The 27,397-nt window shown below is 33.2% G+C and overlaps 3 protein-coding genes across 4 annotated transcripts; all 3 read left to right on the top strand.

The window, feature by feature from the left end:
- The first annotated feature begins 1,751 nt into the window (after positions 1 to 1,751).
- Positions 1,752 to 6,035, top strand: LOC7467584 (probable pectate lyase 4). The gene is made up of 5 exons (XM_002323397.4): positions 1,752 to 2,204; positions 3,485 to 3,836; positions 3,919 to 4,129; positions 4,223 to 4,291; positions 5,618 to 6,035. The coding sequence occupies exons 1-5, from the start codon at positions 1,916 to 1,918 to the stop codon at positions 5,855 to 5,857; spliced, it is 1,161 nt and encodes a 386-aa protein (XP_002323433.2). The 5' UTR covers positions 1,752 to 1,915; the 3' UTR covers positions 5,858 to 6,035.
- An 8,954-nt stretch (positions 6,036 to 14,989) lies between these two features.
- On the top strand, positions 14,990 to 19,519 carry LOC7467583 (UDP-glucuronic acid decarboxylase 1). 2 transcript variants are annotated; one of them, XM_052448049.1, is made up of 7 exons: positions 14,990 to 15,848; positions 15,969 to 16,115; positions 16,204 to 16,283; positions 17,953 to 18,036; positions 18,157 to 18,231; positions 18,558 to 18,650; positions 18,870 to 19,519. In XM_052448049.1, the coding sequence occupies exons 1-7, from the start codon at positions 15,227 to 15,229 to the stop codon at positions 19,074 to 19,076; spliced, it is 1,308 nt and encodes a 435-aa protein (XP_052304009.1). In that variant the 5' UTR covers positions 14,990 to 15,226; the 3' UTR covers positions 19,077 to 19,519. The 2 variants fall into 2 exon arrangements, with proteins under 2 accessions (XP_052304009.1, XP_052304010.1); XM_052448050.1 differs by having other exon boundaries at positions 14,990 to 15,852; positions 15,973 to 16,115.
- A 5,242-nt stretch (positions 19,520 to 24,761) lies between these two features.
- LOC7465274 (protein SODIUM POTASSIUM ROOT DEFECTIVE 2) lies at positions 24,762 to 26,996 on the top strand. The gene is made up of 3 exons (XM_002323395.4): positions 24,762 to 25,854; positions 25,983 to 26,058; positions 26,521 to 26,996. The coding sequence occupies exons 1-3, from the start codon at positions 25,231 to 25,233 to the stop codon at positions 26,664 to 26,666; spliced, it is 846 nt and encodes a 281-aa protein (XP_002323431.4). The 5' UTR covers positions 24,762 to 25,230; the 3' UTR covers positions 26,667 to 26,996.
- Positions 26,997 to 27,397: the final 401 nt, after the last annotated feature.

Here is a 27,397-nt window from a genome sequence, read left to right as displayed (position 1 = left end):
GTCAAAACGGTCTGGCCTAACTAACCCAGAGTCATGCACTTGCTCGGTTTTATATATATATATATATATATATATAACAAATCTCTCATTTAATCATACAACACTAAAAATAGAAATTCACAAAAAAAAAAAACCAAAGATAATAAAAAAGAATTAATTGCAGTGAATTTAAACTTGAATCTAAAAGAAAAAAAAAATCAAGAGGGGAAAATCAACTTTTTTTCTTGCCAAAATGGTGGGAGACATGTTGGTGTGTTATCGCACCCCGAGTACCCCACAACCAGTTAAAATAATTTCTGAACCTCAAATGTGCAACAATGAAATGTCCAAAGAAAAAAAAAGGTCTAAGAAGTGGAATGAAAAGAAATCGACATATTAGATTGATTCTTGTCAACCTAGATTCATTAATTAAATTTACCATATTGGGTAATCTATCTCTCCTTTTTCCCTCTCTTTTTTCTTCCTAGTTGGGCCTTTTCTAGGCTCGAGTGAGATGAAATTTGAGATTAAATTTAAGAGTTATCAAAAATTTAACGATCAAATTAAAAAAAAAACTTTCATGTGGAATGAAATTTAAAACTAAATTCATTAATCATTAAATTTAGATTGACATATTAGATTGACTTTTGTCAACCTAGATTCATTAATCAAATTTACCATATTGGGTAATCTATCTCTCCTTTTTCCCTCTCTTTTTTCTCCCTAGTCGGGCCTTTTCTAGGCTCGAGTGAGATGAAATTTGAGATGAAATTTAAGAGTTATAAAAAATTTAACGATCAAATTAAAAAAAAAAACTTTCATGTGGAATGAAATTTAAAACTAAATTAAAGAGTTATCAAAGAATTAAGGCCAAAAAAATTAAATGGTGCATGGCGCACACACACCAAAGCATGAGGAAGCTCGCCGCATTCAGATGGCGTATGCAGCATCTTCTGAAGTTCAATGAAGTCCTTCCTCAAGGTCTGCAGAATCTTCTAAACGAGCTTTCTTCTTTCTTTTATACCCCTTTCATTTTTCTCTCTCATCCTCTTGGTTTTAATGTGTGATTTCTCCTTCTCTTACATTTATGGACAAAAAAACTTTCTCTTTTCCCCTATTATTGAATTAGGTCCCTGCATAATTGTTTTTTTCAAGCAATAATAAAACCTTTTTTTCTATGCAAAATTGAGCATACATACAAAATGTTGGGCCTATGTTATCATCATCCTAAATGCCCTATAATAAACAAATCAAAATATATTTTTAGTCTAAAATGAAAAAAAATTGAATAGTTCAATGACAAAATTGAAAAAAAAACCTTAGAAACTAAAATGGATAAAAATGAAAAACAAAAGTTACTGTGTGAGCATGTCCACTAATTTAGTTTTGTTTTTTTTTTAGAGCTATGAATTGTTAATTTTTAGGAGCTGAAGTGGCCACCTTGATTTATTTTATAGCAATAGTTGAAAACATAGTTTTCTGATTTGGTTTGACATTTGACTTCGAAAAAGAAATTATATTTATTAAATTATCAGGGGAATTCATGAGTTACCGAGTTCACTCAAGTATGTTATTTTTATTTAAAATAGCATGCTTTTAATTCTTATTTTTTCCTGAATTTTATTGAGTTACTCCGAACCAGGTAAATATCAAAATTGGATCAAATTAAAACATGATATGAGCCATGTTTCGGATCGAGTTAAATTAATATGATTGAAAGGGCCTCTCCCTGTACTTCTGGCCCACCGACAACAAAACGTTCCACTTCGACTCGTAAGCTTTTTGTCTGGCATTGATAAACAACAGCACTAAGGATAACTATCTCTCTCCATCTCTCTGTCGGTTTGCTTCAGCTGCAAGGATTAATGGATCAAACAATCCGAAGCCAGAGTAACAGTAAGTAGCTGCCTGCCTGTCTATCATTTAAAACAAAAAAATGGGAAACTCTCATGATCATGGACATCGCCGCAAGTTCCGTGACAACGGAAACGTTCCTTTCCCCGATAAAACTGCTGCAGCTCCTTCGGCATCACAGCCTGTCCCACCCTTTATTTATCAACCCCAGATTCCCACCTCATCAACCCGCACACCTAAGATGGCTACCGCTTTGCCTTACCCTCATGTCGACTCTTCCTTACGTGCTCTTGCTGCCCAAGCCGAGGGCTTTGGTCGCTCTGCCAATGGTGGCCTCCATGGCCCCATTTATTACGTCACTACCTTAGCAGGTAAATTGATTTGTGCTTTCATAATTTTTTTTTAGTTGGGATTTTTGCTTGATTTTATTTCTTTTCTTGTGGCTATGGGTTTGAATTATGGGTTTCTGTGTGAAAGTATGCATTAAACAATGTGAATAGTTTTGAATTGGGAAATGTTTCTATGGTTAGTTAGAGCAGGTGGTTTAATATATATGTAGGATAACCGCTTTACTTCGCGGGACTTTTGAAGCGTTATTTATTTGCTTTGCAGCAATTATTGGAGTTTCACCGGATTATGATTTCTGAGTACAACATTTTGGACATCTTTTAGTATTTAGCAAAACCCTGTCTTATTGGCTAAATTTTGAGTTTTGACAATGGACACCTAAGGTTTTGGTGTCAACTGTGGTTGTGGTCATGAAATCGGGAAAAAAACAAAGCTTTTTGAAACGTTTTGTATCCATTTTCTGTTCCTGCTGTTTTCTGGTTGCCGATACTGCTTCAGTGATTTTGTTGGCATGCCTTGCCATCAATTTCAAAAAAAAAAATGGTTATAATTTGTAGCTAATCAATGGCCTTTTTTATTCATATAATTTGTTGTGGATGGTGCAACAGCATTTTGACAATATTTGATACTCGCCATAAGTTTATTGTTGTTGTTCATTTAATTGTAGATAATGGGCTGAGTCACTTTGGAATGCATTTTGGAAAAAAGAGGATTACTTTCTCCAACATTGCGCACCATGTGATGTGAATTGTTTTAAGGTTTTCTGTAGAAATGCTGTTTCTGATTACTTTGAGTGGATGATTCAAGATACAGAGGATAAAATTGTTGCATTAGGTTGTGTTACTAAAACACAATCTAGTAGTTGTGTTACTAAAACATAATTTACTAGATTGTGCAGTGTTTTGTCACTGGTAATTTTAGAGATTTGTTGGTTCTCCTTTAATGGGAAATGTTTGGAATGAATGGTTAGAATTTAAAAATTTTGATTTTGATTTTTACTTTTTCAACATTTTCGAGTTTTTAGAAAAACCTAGTGTTATTGATTGAATTTTGATAAGGAGGCATCATGATTTGGGCGTGAAACTGTGATTATGGTTGTGAACTGCTGTTCTTCGGGTTGCTGACAACCTGACACTGGTTTTATAATTTTATTGGCATGCCGCACCTTCAATTTCTAAAACTAATACATTGCATTTTGTTGCAAATCAATGGCCTTCTTCTGATCATTTTCTTTGGCATTGATGGTAGAACTGCCCTTCGAGACTATTTTTGGTGCACATCTTAAGCTCGTTATTGATTGCAGATGATGGGCCTGGATCACTTAGAGATGGATGTCGTAAAAAGGAGCCACTTTGGATTGTCTTTGAAGTATCAGGCACTATTCAACTTAGATCTTACTTGAATGTTTCGTCTTATAAAACCATTGATGGCCGGGGCCAAAGAATAAAACTTACAGGCAAGGGTTTGAGGCTGAAGGAATGTGAACATGTTATTATATGCAATTTAGAGTTTGAAGGTGGTAGAGGACCTGATGTTGATGGCATTCAGATAAAGCCCAAGTCAAAGCACATATGGATAGATCGTTGCAGCCTTCGTGATTATGATGATGGGTTGATAGATATCACACGAGAAAGCACAGATATTACTATTTCTAGGTGAGATGAATCCCTGGCGTGTGGGAAGCACTATTTGTTTTTGCGCACTAATTTATTTGATGGGTTTAACTATTATCTACAGGTGTTACTTTGGGCAACATGACAAAACAATGCTAATTGGAGCAGATCCTACTCATGTTGGTGACAGATGTATTCGAGTAACCATCCATCATTGCTTTTTTGATGGAACAAGACAGCGCCATCCTCGTGTTAGATTTGGAAAAGTACATTTATACAATAACTATACCAGAAACTGGGGCATTTATGCTGTTTGTGCCAGTGTAGAGTCACAGGTGATACCACTACTACTATTTGCGATTCTTTGTGTGTGACCATATTCTGGTTTTATTTGCTTATATATATTGCTTCTTATCTTTTGATGTCAGATCTACTCCCAAAGCAACATATATGAAGCAGGGCAGAAGAAGATTGCATTTAAATATCTTTCTGAGAAGGTGAGTACATATTGTATTTCTTGTTGCTAAATTCATGTCCTTTCTTGTGCTTTTCTCAGACTTGCACCTTAATATTTTATTGTATAATGGTTTTTCCTATGGGCTTGAAGGGCTGGGTTGGATGATCCTGCTTTCAATATGATTGAACCTGGTTCCTGTTCATATTTGCAATTGAATTTTGTACACCAGCTCATTTTATTCATAATGTGTGCCAAACTGATTGGCAGACTGCTGACCACCCTGCCTCTGTTTTGACCTGGCTTTTCCACTGAATCCACCTTGACTTGCTAACAAATAATTCACACTTGTGTTTGAATTTGTTTGGCTAACATTTCACTCTCAAATGGCAGTTTGTCCTACTGGTAAACTACACATTATTAAAGCAATAACCGTATGCTGAGCAAATCCAGTAACTTAAATGTATAGTATATTGAATTTTGCGGTGATGAAATTCAAACTTCAAATTTGCCTCCCTTACACTGAAATATGCTTTTGGCCCTTGATTTTAGCAATCAAATGCTTTGCTAGTTGGAAGGTAGACGTGTTAGGTGGCCATGTTTTCATAGTGGTTAGTTTGTAGTTTTTATGCTTTGTAATCTTATATCTATTGAGGCATATAAATTCCCATTCTTCCTTCATCGTCAAACAAGAGCTTGGCTGTCCACTTTGTATTGATGTTGTAGAGTAAGGCATCTACTATCACTCAACAGTTTATGCATTCCTCTTTTCTCTATTAGTCATTCTAGGTGCTAAAATCAAGCAATATCCCTAACCCTTAACCCAGGAAGTGGACCCAAATGGTGAACTTCCTTTGTGGCTGTAAAAAACTTTTATACAAATAAACAGTGATAAAAACTGAGAGAGACAGATAGAGAGCTGAAACCCCACAGAAGGCGACCTCAGTGGAAAGAAAGAACAGAATTATCATTGGAATAACTAACAGAACTAATTTATCAATGATTTGGATGGGAGAGAAAAAAAATGCTTATGGGTGTTGTAAATTATTCTATGATTCGGGAATGCCATTATGATTTTTTCAGAAGTCATTTTTCATACACCAGTGAAGCTCCTCTGGTCAACTTTTAATCCTCAAAGCATGTAAACACCTTGCAACTTAACAACTTTGAGTTTGATTTTCAACTAGTGAGAAATATATGCGCTTTTTATGGCCTACATTTGTTATGAGAGATTTAGTGTTACCTTGAATTTTGTGCACTTGGATGTAGATTATGGATGAATTTCCTGTGATGAGTCGTGTTGTTTAAATGACCATAATTATCATTTTGATTCCGAGGTTAAATCAGTGGCTATTGTGATGATGTTTAGGCAGCTGACAAGGAGAAAGCAAGGAGTGGCAGCATAAGGTCTGAAGGAGACTTATTTGTTACTGGGACTCAAGCAGGGTTAATGACTGAGGATGGTGAGTGCTGTATGTTTCATCCCAGTGAATATTACCCTACATGGACAGTAGAACCTCCTACAGATAGCCTTAAACAGGTTCTCCAGCATTGTACTGGATGGCAGTGTGTTCCACGGCCAGCCGATCAGCCACTAGCTGCACAGTGATATCAGGGTGGAGAATATCTAATACACTAAACTACTATGGTAGTGTCTTAATTTATTTTCTGCTTCAATACCTTTTGCTTGTGTTGCTATATGGTAAATGTGTAAATTTCAATCAATGTGTTTCTGAGCAATAATAAGAAGAATGAAACATATAATAATGTATTATTATTATTTATCATGTCATTGTAGCCAATGTTTTTCTCTCCCGTTTTGAACTTGTTAGGGTTCTTATGCTTCTTGTTTGTCACCTTCTGGCTATCATGGTCGTCAGCGATCAACTGGTGAGGATTTATCAGTCTGTATGTGAACAGTAAGTACTATTGAGCGTGAATGAACCGTTCATTAATTTCAATATAGGACCATACTCCATCTCTTGGTTCCTGGGATTGAATTGTGCATTAATATTTCAAATTTAAAAAACCATCTCTTGGTCCAGTTTAGCACTTGATTTTGCTGAAACTTGGTGCAGGAGCACTTGATTTTGTTAAAAACTTGGTGCAGGGATCATTCATTGACTCTTGTGAAGTGTGAACTAGTTAGATTCTATCTGGGGAAAGAAATATAGCCGAAGGTAGATAGCATGAGTTGAAATGTCAACGCTGCCAAAAAGCTGAATTAAATCTGTTTTGGATGCAACTTGCTAGGGTTTTGTTTGTCTATGCCGTACAATATAATAATAGTTGTTTTTTAAAATATATATATTTTTTAATATATTAAAATAATATTTTTTTATTTTTAAAAATAATTTTTGAAATATATCAAATTATAAAGGATTTTTTTAATTAACATTTATGTTGTCCCGCCTTTATAATAAATTATGAAAATAAAAGAAAGATTTTTTTTTTTCACTGGATTGTTTATTTGACTTCCGAAGTGTTTCCAGTTTGCAACATGCAGCCTGCCAATTGCCTACATGGCAAAGAATCTCGCTCGACTTGGTAAAACGATGTTTAATGCCACGAAGCCGCCAGTTAGGACCAGAAATCCAATGTAGGGGCACACACGACCGCACGAGTGTAGCGACCTTGCCGACTTGTCCAATTGGCTGGGCTCGACTGACTTTGATCAAAAAAATAAAATAAGCAAATATTTCACATTTTTAATTTTATCGAAAAAATAAAAAAACAGGGCTCCTTTTTTGTTTTAATAAAAGCTTTATACGTATTATTTTCTTCATTATAACAAAATAAATAGAGATATATACAATACGAGATTGAGCATTTATGGGTTATCGTACAAATATTAAAAAAGACTAACAAAATGTCTTTTCACGGGAGCTGGGGAGTGGGGATAATACTCTGAGTTTCAACCTATTTTTAAATAAAATAAAAGTTAAAAAACATGAAAATGATACTTTTCAACTCGTTTTTCATCCAAAGAGTAGATTGAAACTCAATATTACACAGGGTATTAGTCACTCTCATTTGAAGGGTCCCTGTGGATCAAAGTTTGTAAAAAAAATTAATTTAAATATAAACTAAATAATTCTATTTATAATAGAAAAACAATATACTAACCAATGCTAGAAAAATAAATCAATTAGGAAACTAATGCAATTCTGATATAATAACTTTTAGACTTTATTGTAAGGCTTTTCTAATGTTCGATTGTCTGAATTTTAACCCAATATAGAATAATATATTTGAAAATTTCTAGTAAAATTTCAACCTAATTTAACGGTCAGATAAAAAATTATACTTGTTAGAGTAAATCAACGTATTAGAAAAAATAAGATTTTAACTGCCGAAATTAATTAGTTCATGAAATAGAAGAATCAAACCCTTTTTGTATATAGATTAAATGGACTAAGATCTTATTATCATTTGTTAAAGATGTAACCGCTTTGAAATTCACATTGACCCAAAAACTTTGAATAAGCTTATTTCATGTATTTTTAAGCTTTTTTGTTTTTAATCTTGTAATTGGTCAAATTGGAACTTAAAGTGAATCTTTTAGTGTAATCTTTTTTTTTTTAGTTTAACGTGGGTGTCCGGGTGAGTTTGTGTGCACCTCGACTAATTCCACGGGCCCTGAAGTTAACGACCATGTAAGCCTCCAGTGGTCATCATATGAGTAACCACAAGGCTCGAACCTAAGACCACAAAGGGAGCAAACCTCTTAGTCTCAAGATTTTACCGCTGGGCCACCACCTAGAATCTTAATTGTATAACTCATGCATGTTTTTTTAATTATATATTTTTGGGTTAGATATCATTATTGTTTTCTTGTTTTTAAGATTCTTAAATGCAAAAAAGCTAAAATTGAAGTAATGAAAATTATGAAAATATATATATTTTTTAATTTTTTTAAAATTTATTCCTCTCCTGCTTAGATTTCCACACTAGAGAATCCAACTTATTAAGAGTATTTTGTTTTATTCAAAAATTGTTTTTGAAAATTTTATATAATTTTTATGATTTTAGCTTATATTAAAAATAAATTTTAAAAAATAAAAAAAAATACATTTTAATATATATATATATATATATATATATATATATATATATATATATATATATATATATATATATATATATCAAACATTGCTATCACTCAAGGGAATTTGCTTATGTAACCACACACCTCACTCTACGTATACGTTTGAAACACATAAATGCGTCAATTCGTACAGAATTTGGCATTTTGTATACAGTATGATAAAAATTTATATTTTGCTAATTATCGTAAAGAAATGATTAAGTATATAAACCAATTACGTCATCATCACAAATCTATTTAAACTAGTTTCCTTATCAAAAATTTTAAATTTTTTTAAAAAAATATTCAGGATGCAATAAATTATTTGAAATTATTACTAAATCATGCTCATGATCAACCTTAAATTCTTTTGATCTAATTTCTAATTTGGCCCGAGTTTAAAAATTAACTTATGTGAGAGTTATTCTGCGTGATACAATTAACTTGACGGATTCAAATACAACATAAAAAATTAGTAAAAAATATGGTTTTACTTTAATTTTTTTTTAATATTGAAACAAAGATATATTAGATTGATTTGTGTTAACCAAGCAAACATGTTACTCAGATCATGGAATTTATTGTGTTTAAGAACTTTTTTAAAAAAATTATTTTTTTACTTAATGATATGATAATAAAAATAGATTCTTATAAAATTGAGTACTAATCAAATATTGGGACGCTTCTTTGAGACTGTGGTAACTTCATAGAAAATAAATTAAAATAAATTATGATGTTCAATTCAAAATCAATTAAATGTTGAAGAATAAATTAAAAAAAAAAGCCTAAAAGGAATCAATCAAAAGAGAGAGAAAGAAAAGAAAAGAGGAAGATGGAATTTTGTTTTTAAAAAAGAAATTATTTGGAATTATTGTTAAACCTAACTGAATGAGTTAACCTTGAAACCTCATGACCCAACTATTTGTCTAGCTCGAGTTTAAAACTAACCCATTTGATCGGCATGATCCATTTGACTTGGGAGTTGTCTTCATATGACCCATTTGACTTGATAGATCCGAAGACAACCCAAACAATAGGTAAAAATATGGTTTGGCTTTTAAAAACATCCAAGATGATATTTGTTTTTCAATATTGAGATGACAAAATATTAAATCGACTCGAGCTTCATGACTAAACTCGTCACTCACAACCCGAATATGGACTCCACAACTGCGCTTAAAAACTTTGTTTTTAAAAAACTGTTTTTTATTTAATTATATGATAAAAAAAACAAATAAATACTTGCAAAAGTAAGCACTAATTAAAAGTCGAGATATTTATTTGAGACTACGATAACCTCATAAAAAGTATATCAAAACAAGTTATGATGACTAACTTAAAATCAATAAAATATTAAAGAATAAAATTGAGAGGGAAAACCAGAAGCATTCAATTGAAATAAGAAAAGAATGGAAGATAACTTTCTTAAAAGAAAAAAAAAAAAGAAGGAAAAGAAAGGGGTCACCTTCTTTATTGTTCATATGTACAATAAAGAAAGTGAGGGAAAACCCCAACTTAGGCAATTGCCGGTTAGAAGTTTCCGATATGTTCTACTGCTTATCATGTGCTGATTCTAGTTTGTTAGTTTTTGTAAGTTATAACTATTGACTGCATCAAAGGTTAACTGAGATAGGTTAACTGCTTAAAATTAATATTTGATCTCGCAACACGGTCTATACATTTAATTATATATAGTAATTTAATTTTTTAAAATAATTTTTTTGTTCAATCAAATAATTATATATCCCAGTAAAAGGTAAAAAAATTCACCAAGAAAAGTAAATTGAATATGAAGCTTAAATGTCAAATAACTCAATATTAAATATCGAAATTAAAAAAATAATAATTAAAAAAACAGTGAAAAGAAAAAGATATAGGTCAAATTAGTAACCCCGCAATTATGGACGCAAGATTAGGATAAACCATAAAGAGGAGAGATCAAATTTGACATAAAATAAATTAGAATCAAATGCTTAAGGATGAAATGAAAAACAAATTTTAATTAGTAAAAGGGGTAAAAGGATCAAATAAATAAGGATCAAATTTGACATGAAAATAAAATAAAATAAAATGACATGGATGAAATTGAATAAACAAATCAATAAAAATATAATAAAAAAGGTATAATATAGTAATTAAAAAGAATAATAATTAAATTGAATTAAAAAAAAATTATTGGGTCCAACTGAAGCTCACCGCACACACTTGCTTCACCACTGTGTAAAGGACGCAAGCATGCTTCCATTGCCACCTTTGAAGGTGATATTTGACACATGCGCCGTTCAATAGGTGCTGGTAGCGTCCACTCTCTAACATGTACCATATATATACCAACAATTATTTTTTATTAATATTTTATATTTATTAAAAGACTAAAGTTTCTCTTGTCCCATAACAAAAAAAAGCCAAGATCAAAAGATAAAAGAACCTGCAAGGAAACTTTAATTTTTTTTGATCCGGAGACAGTTGAGTAACTATATTGTACATCAACAATTAAAATTTTAATAAAGGCCCTCCTCCAAACTGTTCTATGTTCATGGATTTTTACTTTATAATGGAGATTGACACCTGCGTTTTTCTTTTCTATCTTAATGAATTTTTTTTCCGTAATAAAAAGAATAGTATGAAAAGATTATGTTTATCTAAATTGCAATGGTGCTTTCATGAATTGCGACTGTTGCACAAACTAATATTTTCTAATATTTTAACCATCGATTATACGAGACAAGTTTTTTTAATAAATTATTGTTTGACAATCTAGTTTTTTTTTTTTAATATTGATTAAAAGTCTAGCACTGGCGTATAAAATACAGACAACCTCCTGCTAATTTGGACAAACTTATATCATGTTGTGCTTAATTTTTATCAAATAAATGAGGATATTGAGATTCGAACTCGTAACCGCTTGGTCATCAAGACTATGATACCATATTAAAGATCCAATTCAACCCAAAAATTTAAATTATTAAATAAAATCTCAAGATATGATTTATATTATTCTCTAACATTCTATACTTTACGTACTTGACATTGTTGAATTTTGTACCATGACTATTTTGGATATGCGATGATAAGGTAAGTATTGTGTTATTAATCATATGAGATGAGAGTAGTAAGATTTAAATTTGTGATTTCCTGGTCAATAAAACTTTAATATCATGTTAAAATTTTTTCTCAATCTAACAACTTAAATAATTAAATAAGATTTCATGGTATATTTTATATTATTCTTTAATAACAATGCCCTACTCATTTCCATGAAAAAACAAAAATCAAGTTTCTGGATCGATACTATATGTTTAATCAAGTAATTACTTTGTACCATTTCTAACATTAAGCTATGAAATAAATACTAAGAACCATGTTGGATAAAATTACGAATAAAAGTTGATGTTAAATCATGGGTCAAATTCATCTACATGCGTTTAAAATACAAACATACAAGCTAGTCGAGGGAGAGGGAGATATTGTACTGATTGTACAGTGAGATTATTGGATAAAAAAGGAGCAACAAACACAGTGATTAAACTTTAATGGATGCTATTTGATTTCAGGTTCGAGTCTTGTGGTTGCTCATATGATGGTCACTGCAGGCTTACATGGTCGTTAATTTCAGGACCCGTGGGATTAGTTGAGATGCACGCAAACTGACCCAGACATTCATATTAAACTAAAAAAAACTTTAATGGATGCACGTTATAGCCATAGTAGCGAAGGATTGATGGGTTTTAGGGCAAAGGACTCCTTTAAAATATTAATGTTGCTATTTTTGTCTGACCAGCTAAATCTCAAATTGCGATTAGAAAACTACGTCCTTCGTTAATTCTGTGTCCCTCGATTCAAACAACCAGCTAGCTAGCACCCTGGAAGTTTTCGAAAGACTCGAACTCAAGTCGCTTCATTTTGCTGCCGTCTATCGAGCTAGGGTGCATCAGAAGTCAAACCCTGGTATTGTCCATATGCAAGGTTTTTTTCCGACATGCTATGTGACGGTAACTTTTCTATTCTTGTAAGTCAAGGAACAATTTGCTCACACTTTGTAAATGTCAATCAATGATGAAATAAATATAAGTGTGGACAACTTATCTTAACAAGTTATTCGGATACGAAGGATTTAAAAGATAAAAAAAAATCTCCGGAATAACTAAACTTAAAATAGATAACTTTTACTAGTTTAGAAAATTATAAAAGAAGTATTTTTAATTACAAATCCTTAGTATTTATATTATCTTACTTGTCAAGACAAACACTTTGTTTTGTCTTTTACCGCACTAATTTATCAGAACACCTAACGATCTTCAAACAATTGTCATCCTAACTGCAATATTTAGTTGCTAATAATTAACATAAGAACTCCCTCTAAGAGTGTATAAGTTTTTCAACTCTTCAACAAACAATTTTTTTTATTTGAGTTTATTTTTGCCAGTCTATTTTGAACTTCTATTTGAGTTTATTATAAAATAATTCTTTATCCCATAAATAATTATTTTCTTGCAACCCATTTATATTACTAGCCCATGAATAAAGATTATGGACAAACTTCTTCTTCCTGAAAAATTTATTTTCATTGGAAAAATATGTGGGTTTTTAAGAAAAAAAACAGTAAGGTTTTTATTCTTTTTATTGTGAGTAATTAAGGTAAACTGGAAAAAATTAATTATGCATCAATTTTAATTTAAAAAATCAGTAAAAATAAGGGATGAAAGGAAGATGTTCTGCACACTTTGCAGTAGCCACCTAACTTTTTCTCTACAGTTTTTAAGAGTGGTTTGCCTTCTATTCTACTTTTTTTTTCCTTGCCTTTTGATCTATAACTTTGGTTCCAGTTTTTCATAGAGATTTTTTGGAGTTCCCTTCTTCTTTTTGTTCATAGGCTTTCAAAGGAAATTTATCCTTTAAAAAATGTATTGTTTAAATCCTGGGAGGCTAAACCCCCACTCCTTTTGCTACCCCACCTTTTGAGTCAACCATTAAACCATTAAAAAAGCTTGATTTCCTCCTTATCCTACTCATCTCATGTGTTTTTAATTTAGTTTTCACAAGTTATTTGACTTGTGATTTGTCGCGGGTTAGATATTTTTTTGCTAAAAATAAATAAACAGGTCTTTTCAATGTGTTTTTTTACATAAAAAATCCTAATTACAAATAAAAAAACCTATACATACACTTAATTAAATAAATCAAGAATCATATGTGTTAATAAATGAAAAAACAATGCTGACACTTACTCGTCTCTGTAGGTTATACAATTATTTTTATAACACAAAAGAATGAATGTGTAAGTATTATTAACGTGTTTTGTTATATTGAGTAAAAAATATAATTGTAAATAAAAAAGTCAATGTTTACATATAATAAAATAAAATGAATATCATATGCGTTAATAAAAACATGTAAGATCTCAATTTACTTTTTAATATAGTAAAAAAATAGAACAATGTTACAATTGTTACAATAAAACATCATTTACTTTTAGTTTTGTATAATAATTTTTTTAAAAAAAGAAGTGTAAAGAAAAAAAAGAAAAAAATTACAAAATAATAAAGATAAGAACAAAAAAAATGATATAAATCTGCCAAATGTAGATAGATAAATATTTCAAGTGTAAATAATTAAAAATAATATTTTTTTACCAAAAAAATATTAAGAAAAAAAAGAAAAACTAAAAAAAATATTATAAAAGAACGAAGAAAAGAAAAGAAAATGGTGATATATAAACCAAGTGTAAAGTGATAAATATGCTAAGTTAAAAAAAGAAAAAGAAATCTAAGAAAATATTTGTTTCTAAAAAAACAAAAAAAAATTACAGATTTGCCACCGCTACAGTTCCTGTCGTTGTAAAAAAATGAAAAAAAAATCTCAACTGTTTTCTACAGTGAAATAGGGTTTCCTTTTAATATATATACTAGCTATTTGACTTGCCCTCCAGTGTTGGTTAAATAATTTTTTTTGACAAAAAAATCAACATGTAAGCTTTTTTAACGACTTTTTTTATACATGCTTTGTATTAAATAAATCAAGAATCATTTGTGGCAATAAATAAATTTTTTTATTAATGCTTTTATTTAAATCACCTGGCTGCAGGTTGAATAATGTTTTTTCTTACATAAAAGAATGAACATGTAGATGTTATTAACGTGTTTTTTGACATCGAGAAAAAAATATAACTGTAAATCAAAACGTGTAAGATGTCAAATTAATTTTTAAAGTACTAGAAAAATAAGACAATATTATAATTGCTACAATGAAACACCTTTTGCTTTTAGTCTTGTATAATATTTTTTTTTAAAAAAGGGTATAAAGAAAAAAAATTACAAAAAAAAGAAGATAAGAACAAAAAAAAATAGTATAAATAAGTTAGATGTAGAGTAATAAATATTCCAAGTGTAAAAAATAAAAAAATAATATATATATTTTAAAAAAATATAAAGAAAAAATTGAAAAATATTACAACAGAATAAAAATAAAAAATTATAATAAATATACCAAGTATAAAACAAAAACTCAAAAATTACATATTTGTTACCGCTACAGTAAAAAAACTAAAAAATTTCAACCATGTTATTTTCACGGTGAAAGAGGTTTCCTTATAATAATAATAATAATAATAATAATAATGATAAAAATGAGATTATGCTCTTTAAACTGCGCCATTTTATGTAGAATTTGAACCCTTGGCAGTTGGCATGTTCTTTTAGCTCACAACAGTTAAAACTTTTTATCAACGGAAAAACAAACATTTCATCCGGCATGATAAAAAACATGGCGGTCCTCCTCTTGGCTTCCCCAAAAATAGAAGAAACCACTGATGCTTAAACCCAACACAACTAGTCCTCACTTCTTCTTCTTCCGTCTCCAAAACTTTGAAAAAAAGAAATCCCAATTCCCACGATGATGAAACAATTACACAAACAAACAAGCGTAAATCACAGGAGAGACGAAGAAATCCCAACTGCCCAATCTTACTCTCCTAAAATGCTAAAACACCCCAGATCTCTCCCTAGATCCATTAATTATCTCTTCAGAGAACAGCGCCTTCTTTTCATTCTTGTTGGCATTTTAATTGGTTCTACTTTCTTCATTTTTCAGCCTACTCTCTCCCGCCTTAATCCATCTGATCCAACCACCCATTCTTCTCTCTCCTCTTCAATTTACCCTCGCAACCAAGATTCCTCCTCTGGGTCCTCCGGATTTTTCTCTAAGAGGACGTTTCCAGGCCGCGTCCCAGCTGGGATCGGCCGGAAGAGTTTGCGTATCGTGGTTACTGGTGGGGCTGGATTTGTTGGGAGTCATTTGGTGGATAAATTGATTTCGCGGGGTGATGAGGTTATTGTGATTGATAATTTTTTTACAGGAAGGAAAGAGAATTTGGTTCATTTGTTTGGGAATCCGAGGTTTGAATTAATTAGACATGATGTCGTTGAGCCTATTTTGTTAGAAGTTGATCAGATCTATCACTTGGCTTGTCCTGCTTCGCCAGTTCATTATAAATATAACCCAGTCAAGACTATTATATCCTTTTTATGAAGTTGTTACGCTTTCTTAATTGTCATTAATGTTAATTATGTGTGTGTGATTCGTGTGTTTTTGTTTTGGAATTCTTGGATCCTTGACTGTGAATTGTTTGCTTACAAGACTAATGTGATGGGCACGCTTAATATGTTGGGTTTGGCGAAGAGGGTAGGGGCGAGGTTTTTGCTAACCAGTACGAGTGAGGTTTATGGAGATCCGCTTGAGCATCCGCAGAAGGAGACATATTGGGGAAATGTGAATCCAATAGGTCAGATGCTAGTTAGAAACATCTGTTTGTTTCATTAATGCAACAATGTACTGTTTTTATTGATAGGGTGTGCTTTGGAATTCGTTAGGTGAGAGGAGTTGCTATGATGAAGGAAAACGGACGGCAGAAACACTAGCCATGGATTATCACCGAGGTGCAGATGTCGAGGTAATTGTTTTTGATATATTACTAGACTGCAAGGTGCAAGCTATAATGACACGCTTATTTTGTTATTAGGATCTTTGGGTGTATAAAATTTGCATGATGTTGTTTGTATATCAGTGGTTTTACTCGGTGCTTCTCAATAGATCTGCTCCTTTCAGATGATGAATGCAATTCTACAGGATCATGCACTGTCAAAAATTACTGGTTGTTGTTGAAATGGCAGTCATAAAATGTTAAGCTTTTATTTGTATATTCAATAAGTTGATGCATGTGTGTTCTAGACAATCAATTCTGTAGACAATAAAGTGTGAACTGAGTTGGAGCTACCTTGTATATCTGGTAAAATAGAGTTTATTATTGATTAGTCTCTCCTTTTGAGCGTACAGTATTTGAGAATGGCCTGCAATCAACAAGCCAATTCCTTGATTTGTTGCATGGCTTTGACTTCTTTGAGGGCCTAAATAATTCGATTTGGCTCATTATGTTTCACGGAAGTGTTTTCATTTGAAAGAAATCATGTAATGTACTTGTGTAGAAAGCAATATAATGGTCTGCTATTTTAATGTTGGAAAGAACATGGTTTTCAGGCATGATTTTATTCATTGTTCTTCTGGAAATAACTGCAAAGGTTCAACATGAATCTAATGTCTTTACAAAAGTATCTGCTATGGTTACTTCAAAAATGCACTCAACACTGCTTAGATTGGTCACTTGTCTTCGGAAAAATATTGGAATACAATGTGAATGAATAAAAGTAATTAATTTTTCATGGAGTTGTCAGGCATAATGGTATCCTTTCTTCTGACAGTTTCAGCATTCTACCAGTCCATCTGTGTTACTTCCTTTATAATTGTTGATTTGTTTGGGTAGGTTGAAGGGATGGGGCGGGGCAGGGGGGATTTTCTTCTTATCCATTTGAATTTGCCTATTCAAAATGTTATCAATTTAATTTGACGTGGTGTGCCTGATGTCCACATCCTACAATGTTTAAATGGTTGCATGAAACTGGAAACTGACAACACCACCCTTCCTTTTGGCACTGTTAAACTATTGGTCCAAGTTTCACCCATTTCTATTTTATGCAAAGTCCTCAAAGCTTGACATTTATCTTCACTTCTTCAAAGATTAGTTGGCTTGATCAGCTGCTCCTGGGCTTTGCCACATGTAGAAAAGGGATGGGTGATATAAGCCTGGTTTTAAGTTAATATCATTACCGATTGAAATAAATGAAATTTGCTTATAGAAATATGTTGTTTAACTTGAAGACTAGTAAACTTGATGAACTACCGTAGCCTTTGTGTGGGCAGTAAAGGGTGGGTTGGATTGGCCCAGGTCTTTGGTGAAAATAGCTACTATTGAAATAAATGAATTTAGTTTATAGAAAATGATGAATAGTTGCAGCGAGATATAGCATTCATTGTCTCCTCTGTTGCAGCAGCTTGGGTTCAAAAGAAGCTTGTAGCCATTAATTTCTCATAACTGGTGAATATCTCCAATTATTTGATGCTGAGAATGCAACACTTTAAGCCTTATGTCATCTGTGTTGATATGATATCAGCCGTTTTGTGTTGTCTGTGTTTCCTATTTTTCTATCCTGCAATGGCTGCTCTTGCATATATGTGCTTAGTTAACTGGCGGGAAATGGGCTAATGATGGCTCTTTCCATTTGCAGGTGCGTATTGCTCGCATATTTAATACATATGGGCCTCGCATGTGTTTGGATGATGGACGTGTTGTCAGTAATTTCGTTGCTCAGGTATTATTCTCCTTTTTCAGGCAGTGATGTTGGCAATAGACTGCCATTTGAATTTTGGGATATCTAAATAAAGTTCTGCTTTCTATAATTTTTTTTTAACTAGTTGAACAATGTTTGCAGGTCATTCGCAAACAGCCAATGACTGTATATGGGGATGGGAAACAAACTAGGAGCTTCCAATATGTTTCTGACCTGGTATGTCGCTATTATCCACATTTCCATTTTACTGCCAGCATTTAAAATTTCATGAAAGCTGTATGGCCTTTGAGATCCTTTATCTCAATGCAAACTACTCAAAACACATTTGTAGTTGCTATTCATGGCCACTAATCAGGGAAGTGGTTGCATAAGGCTTTGGAAAAGAAGGTGCTAGAATTGATGAATTCTATTTTTTCAAGAACCAAATAGAGAATAATTGCAAATGCAGAGAATATCTTGAACATTAAATATGTTTTGGGATTCCTGTTTAGGTTTTAAAAGTTAACATGATAAAGTATGTTAAAAGCCTTTTCCATTGACAGGTTGATGGGCTGGTGGCTCTAATGGAAGGCGAGCACGTGGGACCTTTCAACCTTGGCAACCCAGGAGAGTTCACTATGCTCGAGCTTGCAGAGGTTTGTCTTCCTTCAAATTTTTTAGTTTTCTTATTTTTAAAGAGACACGGATTCCTTTTCCGAGTGCCTCAATCACCTTATCTTTGTGAGATTCAAAACAAGGCTATTAGTTTAGAATTGCTTGCTCCCAAGTGTGTGTGTGCATGGGGAGATAGAGATAGTGAAAGATGGAAACTACTAGTTGATGTTGGCACTTAATTTTTCCTCCGTATTATGAAGGTTGTCAAGGAGACTATTGATTCAAGTGCAACAATAGAATTCAAACCCAACACTGCTGATGATCCGCATAAGAGGAAACCTGATATAAGTAAAGCGAAGGAGCTGCTGAATTGGGAGCCAAGAATTTCTTTGAGAGAAGGATTGCCTCTCATGGTGAATGATTTCCGGAATCGCATTTTGAATGGAGATGAAGGGAAAGGGCTTTGAATAAAATGATCGGCAGAACTACGATGTATAGTGTCAAGACCTTGTCAATATCTTGATTCATTTAGTGGCTGTCTTCCGTAATCCATGTTTGCATGGAATTTATAGCAAGGTGCCACTTCAGCTGGAAGATATACGTGTTCGTCGTTCCTGGTACTTGTTAGCACAAAATCAAAATAGTAGTGTAGTTTTTCCCTTGCAATGTTTTAAATACCGTGTCTTAGCTTGTATTAAAAAAAATTTCTGAAGTTTTGGTGTGGAAAACATAGCGATGAAGGAATACATATCGTGTCATAACTGGGCCTTCTCTGCTCATGTGAAACTGCTGCTCTCTTTCTGAGCCAGTCTAGATATGGTGCAGGCCCTGAATATTGCTACACAAGCCCTCTATTTTTGTAAAATTTATATCAAATAAAGTTTAATTTATTTTTCCAAAGTTAAACAAAGTTGAATTTATTTAATTGAAGTCGATGCATTTATAAATATAAATAAATTAATTAAATCTTGAATTAATTATTTAATAAGGTGATAGTCTTTAAATTGATTGAAAGGTGTTTTATTTAAGCTACGTAAATTAGGCATGCTTATAAAGCAACATAAGAGATTAAACTAGCATGTCAATGAAAAAATATTAATGAATTAAATAAATTAAATCATACTGTACAAATTAAATAATATAACAAAATGAGATGAATTTAACTAATGCATTTCAATATTAAGTCTAGATGATTTTCAATAAACAAACTGACTTTCTTTCTACATGAAGAAAATTGAATAACCACATAAAATGAAATAAAAGGAAAATAATTTTAAAAATACTTTCTTTTTATTTTTTAATAAATCAACAAAAACCTTTATATATAAAGGCTTTTAAAGTGAAGAAGAGTCTATATATATATATATATATATATTGAGAGAAGAAACAATTTTTTTATCAATATGATTTAAAATTTTATTATTGGATTTTTTTTCAAGTTTAACTGAGATTAATTTCTCATTAACCTACAAATAATTTTAGATTTATTAATATTCCATGTGATGTATCATGATTTATAAGTAGTTTCAAAAATAGTTTTTTGTTGACCCAAACCAAATTTAACAAGCTCAAAAATTCTTGAAGGAAAAAAAAAAAAAGAGAGAACATATGCCCAGGAAATGTGTCTGGGCCCAATCACCCAACATGTCACTGAAGCCTAGAACCTATTGGCCTAAGCAGTGTGTGTAGGCCTATTTTGGACGCCAATCAGGCCCAACTGCATGACCCGAGCCTAACACTTTGAGCTTGATTTTTTTTTGGAACCCACGTAGGTTCCTTAAGATTTTTTACCTACCTAATACATTTTATTATGAATCCTACGCCCTTTACACCTTTAAGTGTACAACAATCTCTTATGGTTTACATCTCTCCATCTTATTAATACATTTGAGTGAAATACAACTCTTAACTAACAATATTAATTTATAAGGATAAAATTACTCTTCAGTTTCTCTACTCAAGCAAAAAAAAAAAAGATTTATAAGCTATAAATACTCCATGAATCACCAAGGTAAAAAGAAGACAATATGTCTATTATCTACGTATTTGTATACATATTTTCAGAGTCTCTATCTAAAATATTGTTGCACACTCTTTCTATAAAAATACTTACTTAAACATCTGAGAGTCCCTACATCTACCAAAGGGGGTCTTTTGCAAGTACTTGGCTTCCCACATTAAGCTACCACCAATCTTGGCAAATGATAATAGATCATATTGCAAAAATTAAGCGATTAACCTATTATCTAACCACATAAGCTTTATTCCAATGCACTTTGGATTTTGGAACATCATCAATTAGCGTCGTTTGTGGAAAATTGATAAAAAAAAAGTCACAAGTTTCTTTCTAAAACTTGTTTTTGACATTTCCAAACTATTTCATGACAGATAACCAAGACACACCTAGGTCGGGATGCATGGCGGATTTACTTGTTAAAGCGAGCATTTCTGCTTAGCCAGACATCCAATAACTTATTAATCAGGTACAACCCCTCACCTAAGCCGTGTTGGCAACCTAAGGGAAACAAGTAAGCCTTGCCACCCAATAAAGTCTTGGCATCTTCAACAACATAACGCCCTAACTCCATTTCCACTGGCCGCTTCAAGCACCTGTAGACAATAACACTACAAGAATGACCTCTAGGAGAGTATTTTACCTCAATGCTTATTAAGTCCCTCCAGGAGTTGCTCAAGCCATCATAATACCCTCGGGTAGAATGGGAACTCTAGATGTGTTTCCCCTAACAACCATAGGATGGACACCATTTACCGATCTCGTCATTCCACACCAAAACTCCTCGGGCTCCCTAAAGCCTAACATATAAAGGATCAAGAGACAACTAGTATTTGAGCATATTTAGGAGAATTTCTACAGCCACCATCAAGTGAGGGGTTCTCCATTGTCCAAATAAGTATTGAACACTTAAATCCCTCGGGACTACATTTCTATAAAAACGAGCCTGGTCAGCTATGATGGTCTTGCCAACTCAAGGGAGCATGTGCAAATCATGCGTAATAGCTTGGAACTGGTCATCCAGAATAATAGTGTAATGTGTAAGATCCTTCCTGCAACCTTCATAGGGTCTACGCGCACCTAGTATGATAATTTAGTCATTCTCTATTAAAGGCTTTAATGACCTCTACACCAAACTAGTGGCATGTTTCAGCACCAATATACATGTTAAGAGAAGATCAATGAAGCTATTTAATGTTACCTAGCTAGAGGGCGAGTCCATGTGGGCATATTTAAAGAGGTTTAATAAGAAGATATTCATGGTGGAAGAGTTGCTTGAGTTAATAGCTTTAGATGCCTAGGTAAGTAGGGTAAAAGACCATATTTTGTGGAAAAAGCTTTACGTCTTGCCAAACAAAAGCTTGCTAAATGTGAAACAAATATTGGAAAATTATATATGAGTGGCGACATGAACTTTCTCATTTTTATAAGGACAACCAATATAAAGGACATTCCAAGCAGAATTATTCTCATAGTGGAAATAAAAGCTTGAGGAAGAATTAGGAGGAACGAGCCCATGTGTGCTTGGTGTATCCTAAAGATTTACTACACCCTTAAATTAAAATGGGATGACTCATTAATTCAAAGTTATTAGGATAGTCAAGACAAACGCCTACCACCTTTAGGATATGGAAGGAGAAAGTCTCCCTTGTACTGGACACTCAGATCACCTTATGATACACTATCCTTGATAAAAATGTAAGTTTATTTCTCAAATAAAAATATTGTATCTTTGACATACATTTTCTATCTATAGCTCTCCAATGTAGTCTCGAACTAGCATGACTCTACAGTAAGACTCTAAGACCTCATGCAATCTCTAGGGATTGATCTCGGATCTCCCGCTCTTTAGTGTAATCTTGGACTAACATGACTATCTAGTGAGGCTCTCAAACATCATGTTTTAGAATGGATAGGCTCGACCTATAAAGCCATGGTCCACTCTACTGGGATGGACCTATTTTGATCAATAGACAAATCAATAATTAGAAAAACACAATAGTGCCTTAGTAAATAGATAAATAAATAAATAATACAGCTTACTTTAGATAGGGTATACTAGGAGTAATATTATCCTTTCTATACACAACTAGTCTTTTTATCTAGACTCTAAAGACTAGTTAGGGTTTCTAGTGACCAAAATACTAGGTGGCGACTCTAAACCTTTTTACTTGATAAAGGTCAAGAATTTATTGTTCTTTCCACCCTCACTCGAATATCTCAATCTGAAAAGATAATCACTGCGACGCTGCATATGTGCCATAAGGATCATTAAATTCCAATTAAATAGAGTTCAAGTTTATAGTAACCCTCCACTTCTTAGTTGACACAACCCTATACAGTACCTTCTTCAAAGGTATATATGATTTACAATGTTGATCTTCTATCTTTTAAAGTAATATTAGTAGGATTCATCAAGATACCACCAAGCTCACTGTCAGGATTCATCTCCTCTTTCATATTCAAGCCATCATAATCAGCCACAAGAACACCTCTATCATCCTTAAAGTCACTGATATGCTCCATGTTTTCATCGATTTGAATTGGAGAGACACAACTTTCATCCTAAATAATAATCATTGTGTACTTCTCTTTTATTAAACATGTTTGCGTTGCATTATTATTGGGGAGACCGTGTGAGTATTGTTGACTAGTGAATAAGGAGCCTACTTTAGGTCAAGTTTTATGAATAGTTTCAAAAGTTGATCTAGTCTAATTGAGTTGACGCAGTCATACTTGAGGTGATTAATAAGTCAATCCATAATTTATTTGACCTGGCTAAACCCGAGTGAAGTCCAACCATGATAACTTCAAGGGTTTTTTTTTTAAATGAAAAAGACATCATTTCAATCTTTTAAGATACATCCAGGGTGATTCACCAACCCATAGTTGATTTGTAAATCCATGAACCAAGTCTTGTTCCGGGTCATGTTCTAGACCGAGTTTAATAATTATGTAGAATTAACATGTGAAACACCAGCCCTATACAAATTTCAGCTGTTTTTGTGCTTGCATATCTTCTCTGGATTTATTTTGCTTTTTGGACCAATGAGGCTTCGAAATTCTATCAACTTGGGACTTTGATTATGGAAATTGAGCTGGACTTAAGGATCTTGTAGGCTTGCTTGTAGTAGAGGGAGGGAGGGGTAAATAAATGCGATCCCAAGGTTAACACTAACACGTCCTTGGGATGCACGAAACCTATAATCCCAAGGTCTCGTGCTCAAACAATGACCTAAAATTGTCCATGGACCATCAACATCAAGTTCTTGTAGATACAACCTCCCTTTTTTTTTTTCAAGAAAATATTCCTTCGATAAAATTATAGGCCAGTGCAAGTTATTAGCTGTTGCTGTCTACCGTTGCCCTGTCCCATTCGACCCTTGTGCTGTTCCTTCTCGAATATTGAATTCACAGACAACTTCTTGCCCAACTATTTCTTAATTAACCATTAAAACTGGAGGCCATGCCCAACAGGCTAACAGACCATACATTAATTTACACTACTAAAATTGTCTTGTTTAAGCCATAATGTTATATTCAAGACAATGCATTTTATGGAAATTTCCTCTGAGATCTCTGCTAATCTAAGCTTAGAGATTTCAGTGGGCTCCATATGATTTTACAGACAAGATTCTTCTGAAATTAAAGAATAATGGATTGGAAATCATCTGCCCTTGTTAATCCTCTTATTAACTTTCAAATCTTGTTAAAATTACTCTGCTCTAATACTGGTCTAACACAGTAACCAAGAAGGATGATTTTGTGAGAGGAAATTGTACTAACAATGTCGAACTTGATATGTTTTACTAAAAAGAGAAAATCGCCCAGTTCATATCATTTTCACCCATTAAAATCTGGGAAAAGAGGTGGTTGCATCTCATTTTCATCCATTAAAGATCACTGTTTTCCGGTTGTCCTCCAAGTAAAAGAAATGCAGCAGCAGCAGCCCATGTGCAAATCTTTTCTTTTCTTCGTGCCTTTTACAGTTTACAATTACAATGGGGTTAATTATCTAGCAAATTAATGCAGTCCTATAATGCCGTTAGGCTTGGACTCTAGCTCGTATGGCTGTGCCGTGGGTCCTTTATGTCAATGTCAAAACTACTGGAGGCACAAGCATGTCTGTCATGGACCAATCCCAAACTTACTAGTAGTGGCTGTGATCTGTATCTGCTGCATGAATCATTTTTCTCCACTCAAGATGTTATGGGATGAACTTTCAACTTTCTGTAAGCATTTCCTGCTTGATTAAGAGATCTCATCTTCATCAACCAAAAAAAAAAAACTCATCACATACCAATCATTAGACACTTCGTGCTTTGGCAACTGGTTAAGATCGAGTTGCAAGTGTAGAAACTTCTCCACTTGATCCGTACTTCTTTATTAGATAATAAATCCCGTAGTGAAATTGTGATAATCTTCATTCAATACTCTCCCTCTCTATCCAAATTGTTCAAGTTGTTCAAGCATAATTGAAGGCATAACGAACAACCTTCTTTAAGAAGTTCTTCTCACTCTCTCACTCTTTCTATCGCTCTCTCTGAAATGCAGATCCTCTAAATTTCTAGCTAGCTAGGCCACATTGATCTTGTCAACTTCCGAAGATGAAGAAAATAGATATGTTTTGTGCATCTCAAGCTTCAACAGCCATATGCATGAGCATGGATCGGCCTTCTTCTTCCTCCTCCACCATTCAGCCCGGTGGCCCAACCATTGATCGCTGCAACCCCGTCATCAGAGACCAAAAAAGAATCCCAAGAACTCTCCCTTTAGTTCCTTGTACTTCTCAACCACCACCCATCAACCCCGTCCCTTATCAGCTACTTCACAAGAGCCAAAAAAGCACTTCAAAGAATAAAGCCAGTGATCAAAACAGCAACAAGAAGTCGAACTCTACAAAACCAAAACCCAAACCAAATGATCAAAAGAACAAGAAAATCTCTTTTAAGCCAGCTGATATTGATGATGATGATAAGAAGAGTGCTGCTTCTCTTAATGTTCCCAAAGATATTGTTAGAAAGAGCTGGGCTAAGCCTGGGGGTTCTATTATTGCCCCTCCTGGCTCGTCTAGAAATCTTTTGGGTGACGCAGCTTTCGTTGATGGGATACCAGACTATGATCCAGTTTCAGCACAGCTAGTTCCTGTTGAACCCAACATGAGTACTCAAGCTTTAAGTAAAGAGGAATCTACCGCTTCGAGACCATCTTCATCTTCAAGTCCGAATCAGGTTTGCACTTAACTTTGGTTGAGATGTTTTAGTTACTAAGATCAGTAAGTAGTGCAATTCTTCATATTTATGGTTCCAAGGATTTACAGTCAAATTCGTCGGTGTAATTACTTATATTCTGATTTCAGGTAGTGGTTTTGAGAGTATCATTACACTGCAAAGGTTGCGAGGGAAAAGTGAGGAAACATCTGTCCAGAATGGAAGGTATGAACATGTAACACGACTTTATGCCATCCAACTTTATCTCACCCTTGTCTCTCTCGCTCTCTCTTTCAAACGTTATTATTACCCAGGAAGTGTTGCAAGTCTCTATATCCTGTCTTCTTCCAAATAAACCTTCGTTTTCATTTACGTATTTGGCAAAACTAATTAAAGAAATGGAGAGAGAGAGAGAGAGAGAGAGAGGCGTCATTAATTTGACATAACTTATCAAAAGTAATCTGTTTCAAACAAATTCTATATGAGGTCATCTACTGATGAATCAAAAACCAGCCAAGGATTGTGTCTTTCATTCAGTCAATTCAACTTTCATGCTTTTAGCTGGATTCCAAGATTAATTATGGCTGTTAGAATGCCAACATCGGCCAATAATGATGCTAATAGTGAATCTTTTGTCCTAAGTTACTCAAATTAATTGATCTAAAGCATCGGTCTGTGTACCCGCAGGTGTGACATCTTTCAACATAGACTTTGCAGCGAAGAAGGTGACTGTTGTAGGGGATGTGACCCCATTACGCGTCCTGGCGAGTGTGTCAAAGATCAAAAGTGCTCAATTCTGGACGTCTACGACCCCTCCTGCTGGCTCAAATTAACACAGAGAAGTGAACAAGAAATAATATACTTACAAGGGTGTGTTAATGAAAATATTTGGCGATTATTCTAAGCTAATTAAGTGTGATTAGGTGCTTAATTTAGTGTAAATGCAGGCTTAGCATGGGTGGCTGGACCCGAATCTTTGTCTCTTTGAAGTTAGAAAGGATCAGATTAGGAGTGGTCATCTGGTTCACTTCTCGACTAACAATCTGGGACCTAATTTGTTCCTGTGTGGTCGAAAGAAGGAGTGGAGTTTTTAAATTAGGCAATGTTGGAATAAATTAAAAGACTTTTTAGCTACGCTCATTAAGCAGTGGCCCATTTTTAAATCCAGTTTCCCATGATTTTGTTTCTATTGCAAGGACGTTACGCTTCCCAGTGATATTCACTGAAAGTTGTCTCAGAATACACACACTATATAGGTGACGCGCCACGCCATGGCCGATTTATTTTTGTTTCAATATAAAACAAATATTAAGATGATGTAAATGTTGTTTAAAATATAAAAAAAAAACTAAAATTTTAGTTATTAACTCATATAAGGTTAACAAACTCAATTAATTTATTAATATAATTAAAAAACAAGAAACCGCCAACAAAAAAAATCAACAATGATTCAATATAAAAAATGAATGCTTGCCAATATTATAAAAATATATTAACTGGAGTTTATTCGAGCCATCATATCAAATCTATAACCTAGTCGTGAGACCAAAATAATTTTATGAAA

Source organism: Populus trichocarpa, chromosome 16 (assembly GCF_000002775.5).
Source record: "Populus trichocarpa isolate Nisqually-1 chromosome 16, P.trichocarpa_v4.1, whole genome shotgun sequence".
NCBI classification, from domain to species: Eukaryota; Viridiplantae; Streptophyta; class Magnoliopsida; order Malpighiales; family Salicaceae; genus Populus; species Populus trichocarpa.
The sequence above is the reverse complement of the archived record's forward strand: the minus strand, read 5'-3'. Positions and strand labels throughout refer to the sequence as shown.

Bases quoted from the DNA above. Each gene is read 5' to 3' on its own strand.
- LOC7465274 (XM_002323395.4), top strand. From the start codon at position 25,231: ATGAAGAAAATAGATATGTTTTGTGCATCTCAAGCTTCAACAGCCATA. The intron at 25,855-25,982 runs GTTTGCACTTAA...TTCTGATTTCAG, and splicing joins CATCTTCAAGTCCGAATCAG to GTAGTGGTTTTGAGAGTATC. The intron at 26,059-26,520 runs GTATGAACATGT...GTGTACCCGCAG, and splicing joins ACATCTGTCCAGAATGGAAG to GTGTGACATCTTTCAACATA.
- LOC7467584 (XM_002323397.4), top strand. From the start codon at position 1,916: ATGGGAAACTCTCATGATCATGGACATCGCCGCAAGTTCCGTGACAAC. The intron at 2,205-3,484 runs GTAAATTGATTT...TATTGATTGCAG, and splicing joins TTACGTCACTACCTTAGCAG to ATGATGGGCCTGGATCACTT. The intron at 3,837-3,918 runs GTGAGATGAATC...TATTATCTACAG, and splicing joins ACAGATATTACTATTTCTAG to GTGTTACTTTGGGCAACATG.
- LOC7467583 (XM_052448049.1), top strand. From the start codon at position 15,227: ATGATGAAACAATTACACAAACAAACAAGCGTAAATCACAGGAGAGAC. The intron at 15,849-15,968 runs TATCCTTTTTAT...TGTTTGCTTACA, and splicing joins TAACCCAGTCAAGACTATTA to AGACTAATGTGATGGGCACG. The intron at 18,651-18,869 runs GTTTGTCTTCCT...CGTATTATGAAG, and splicing joins CTATGCTCGAGCTTGCAGAG to GTTGTCAAGGAGACTATTGA.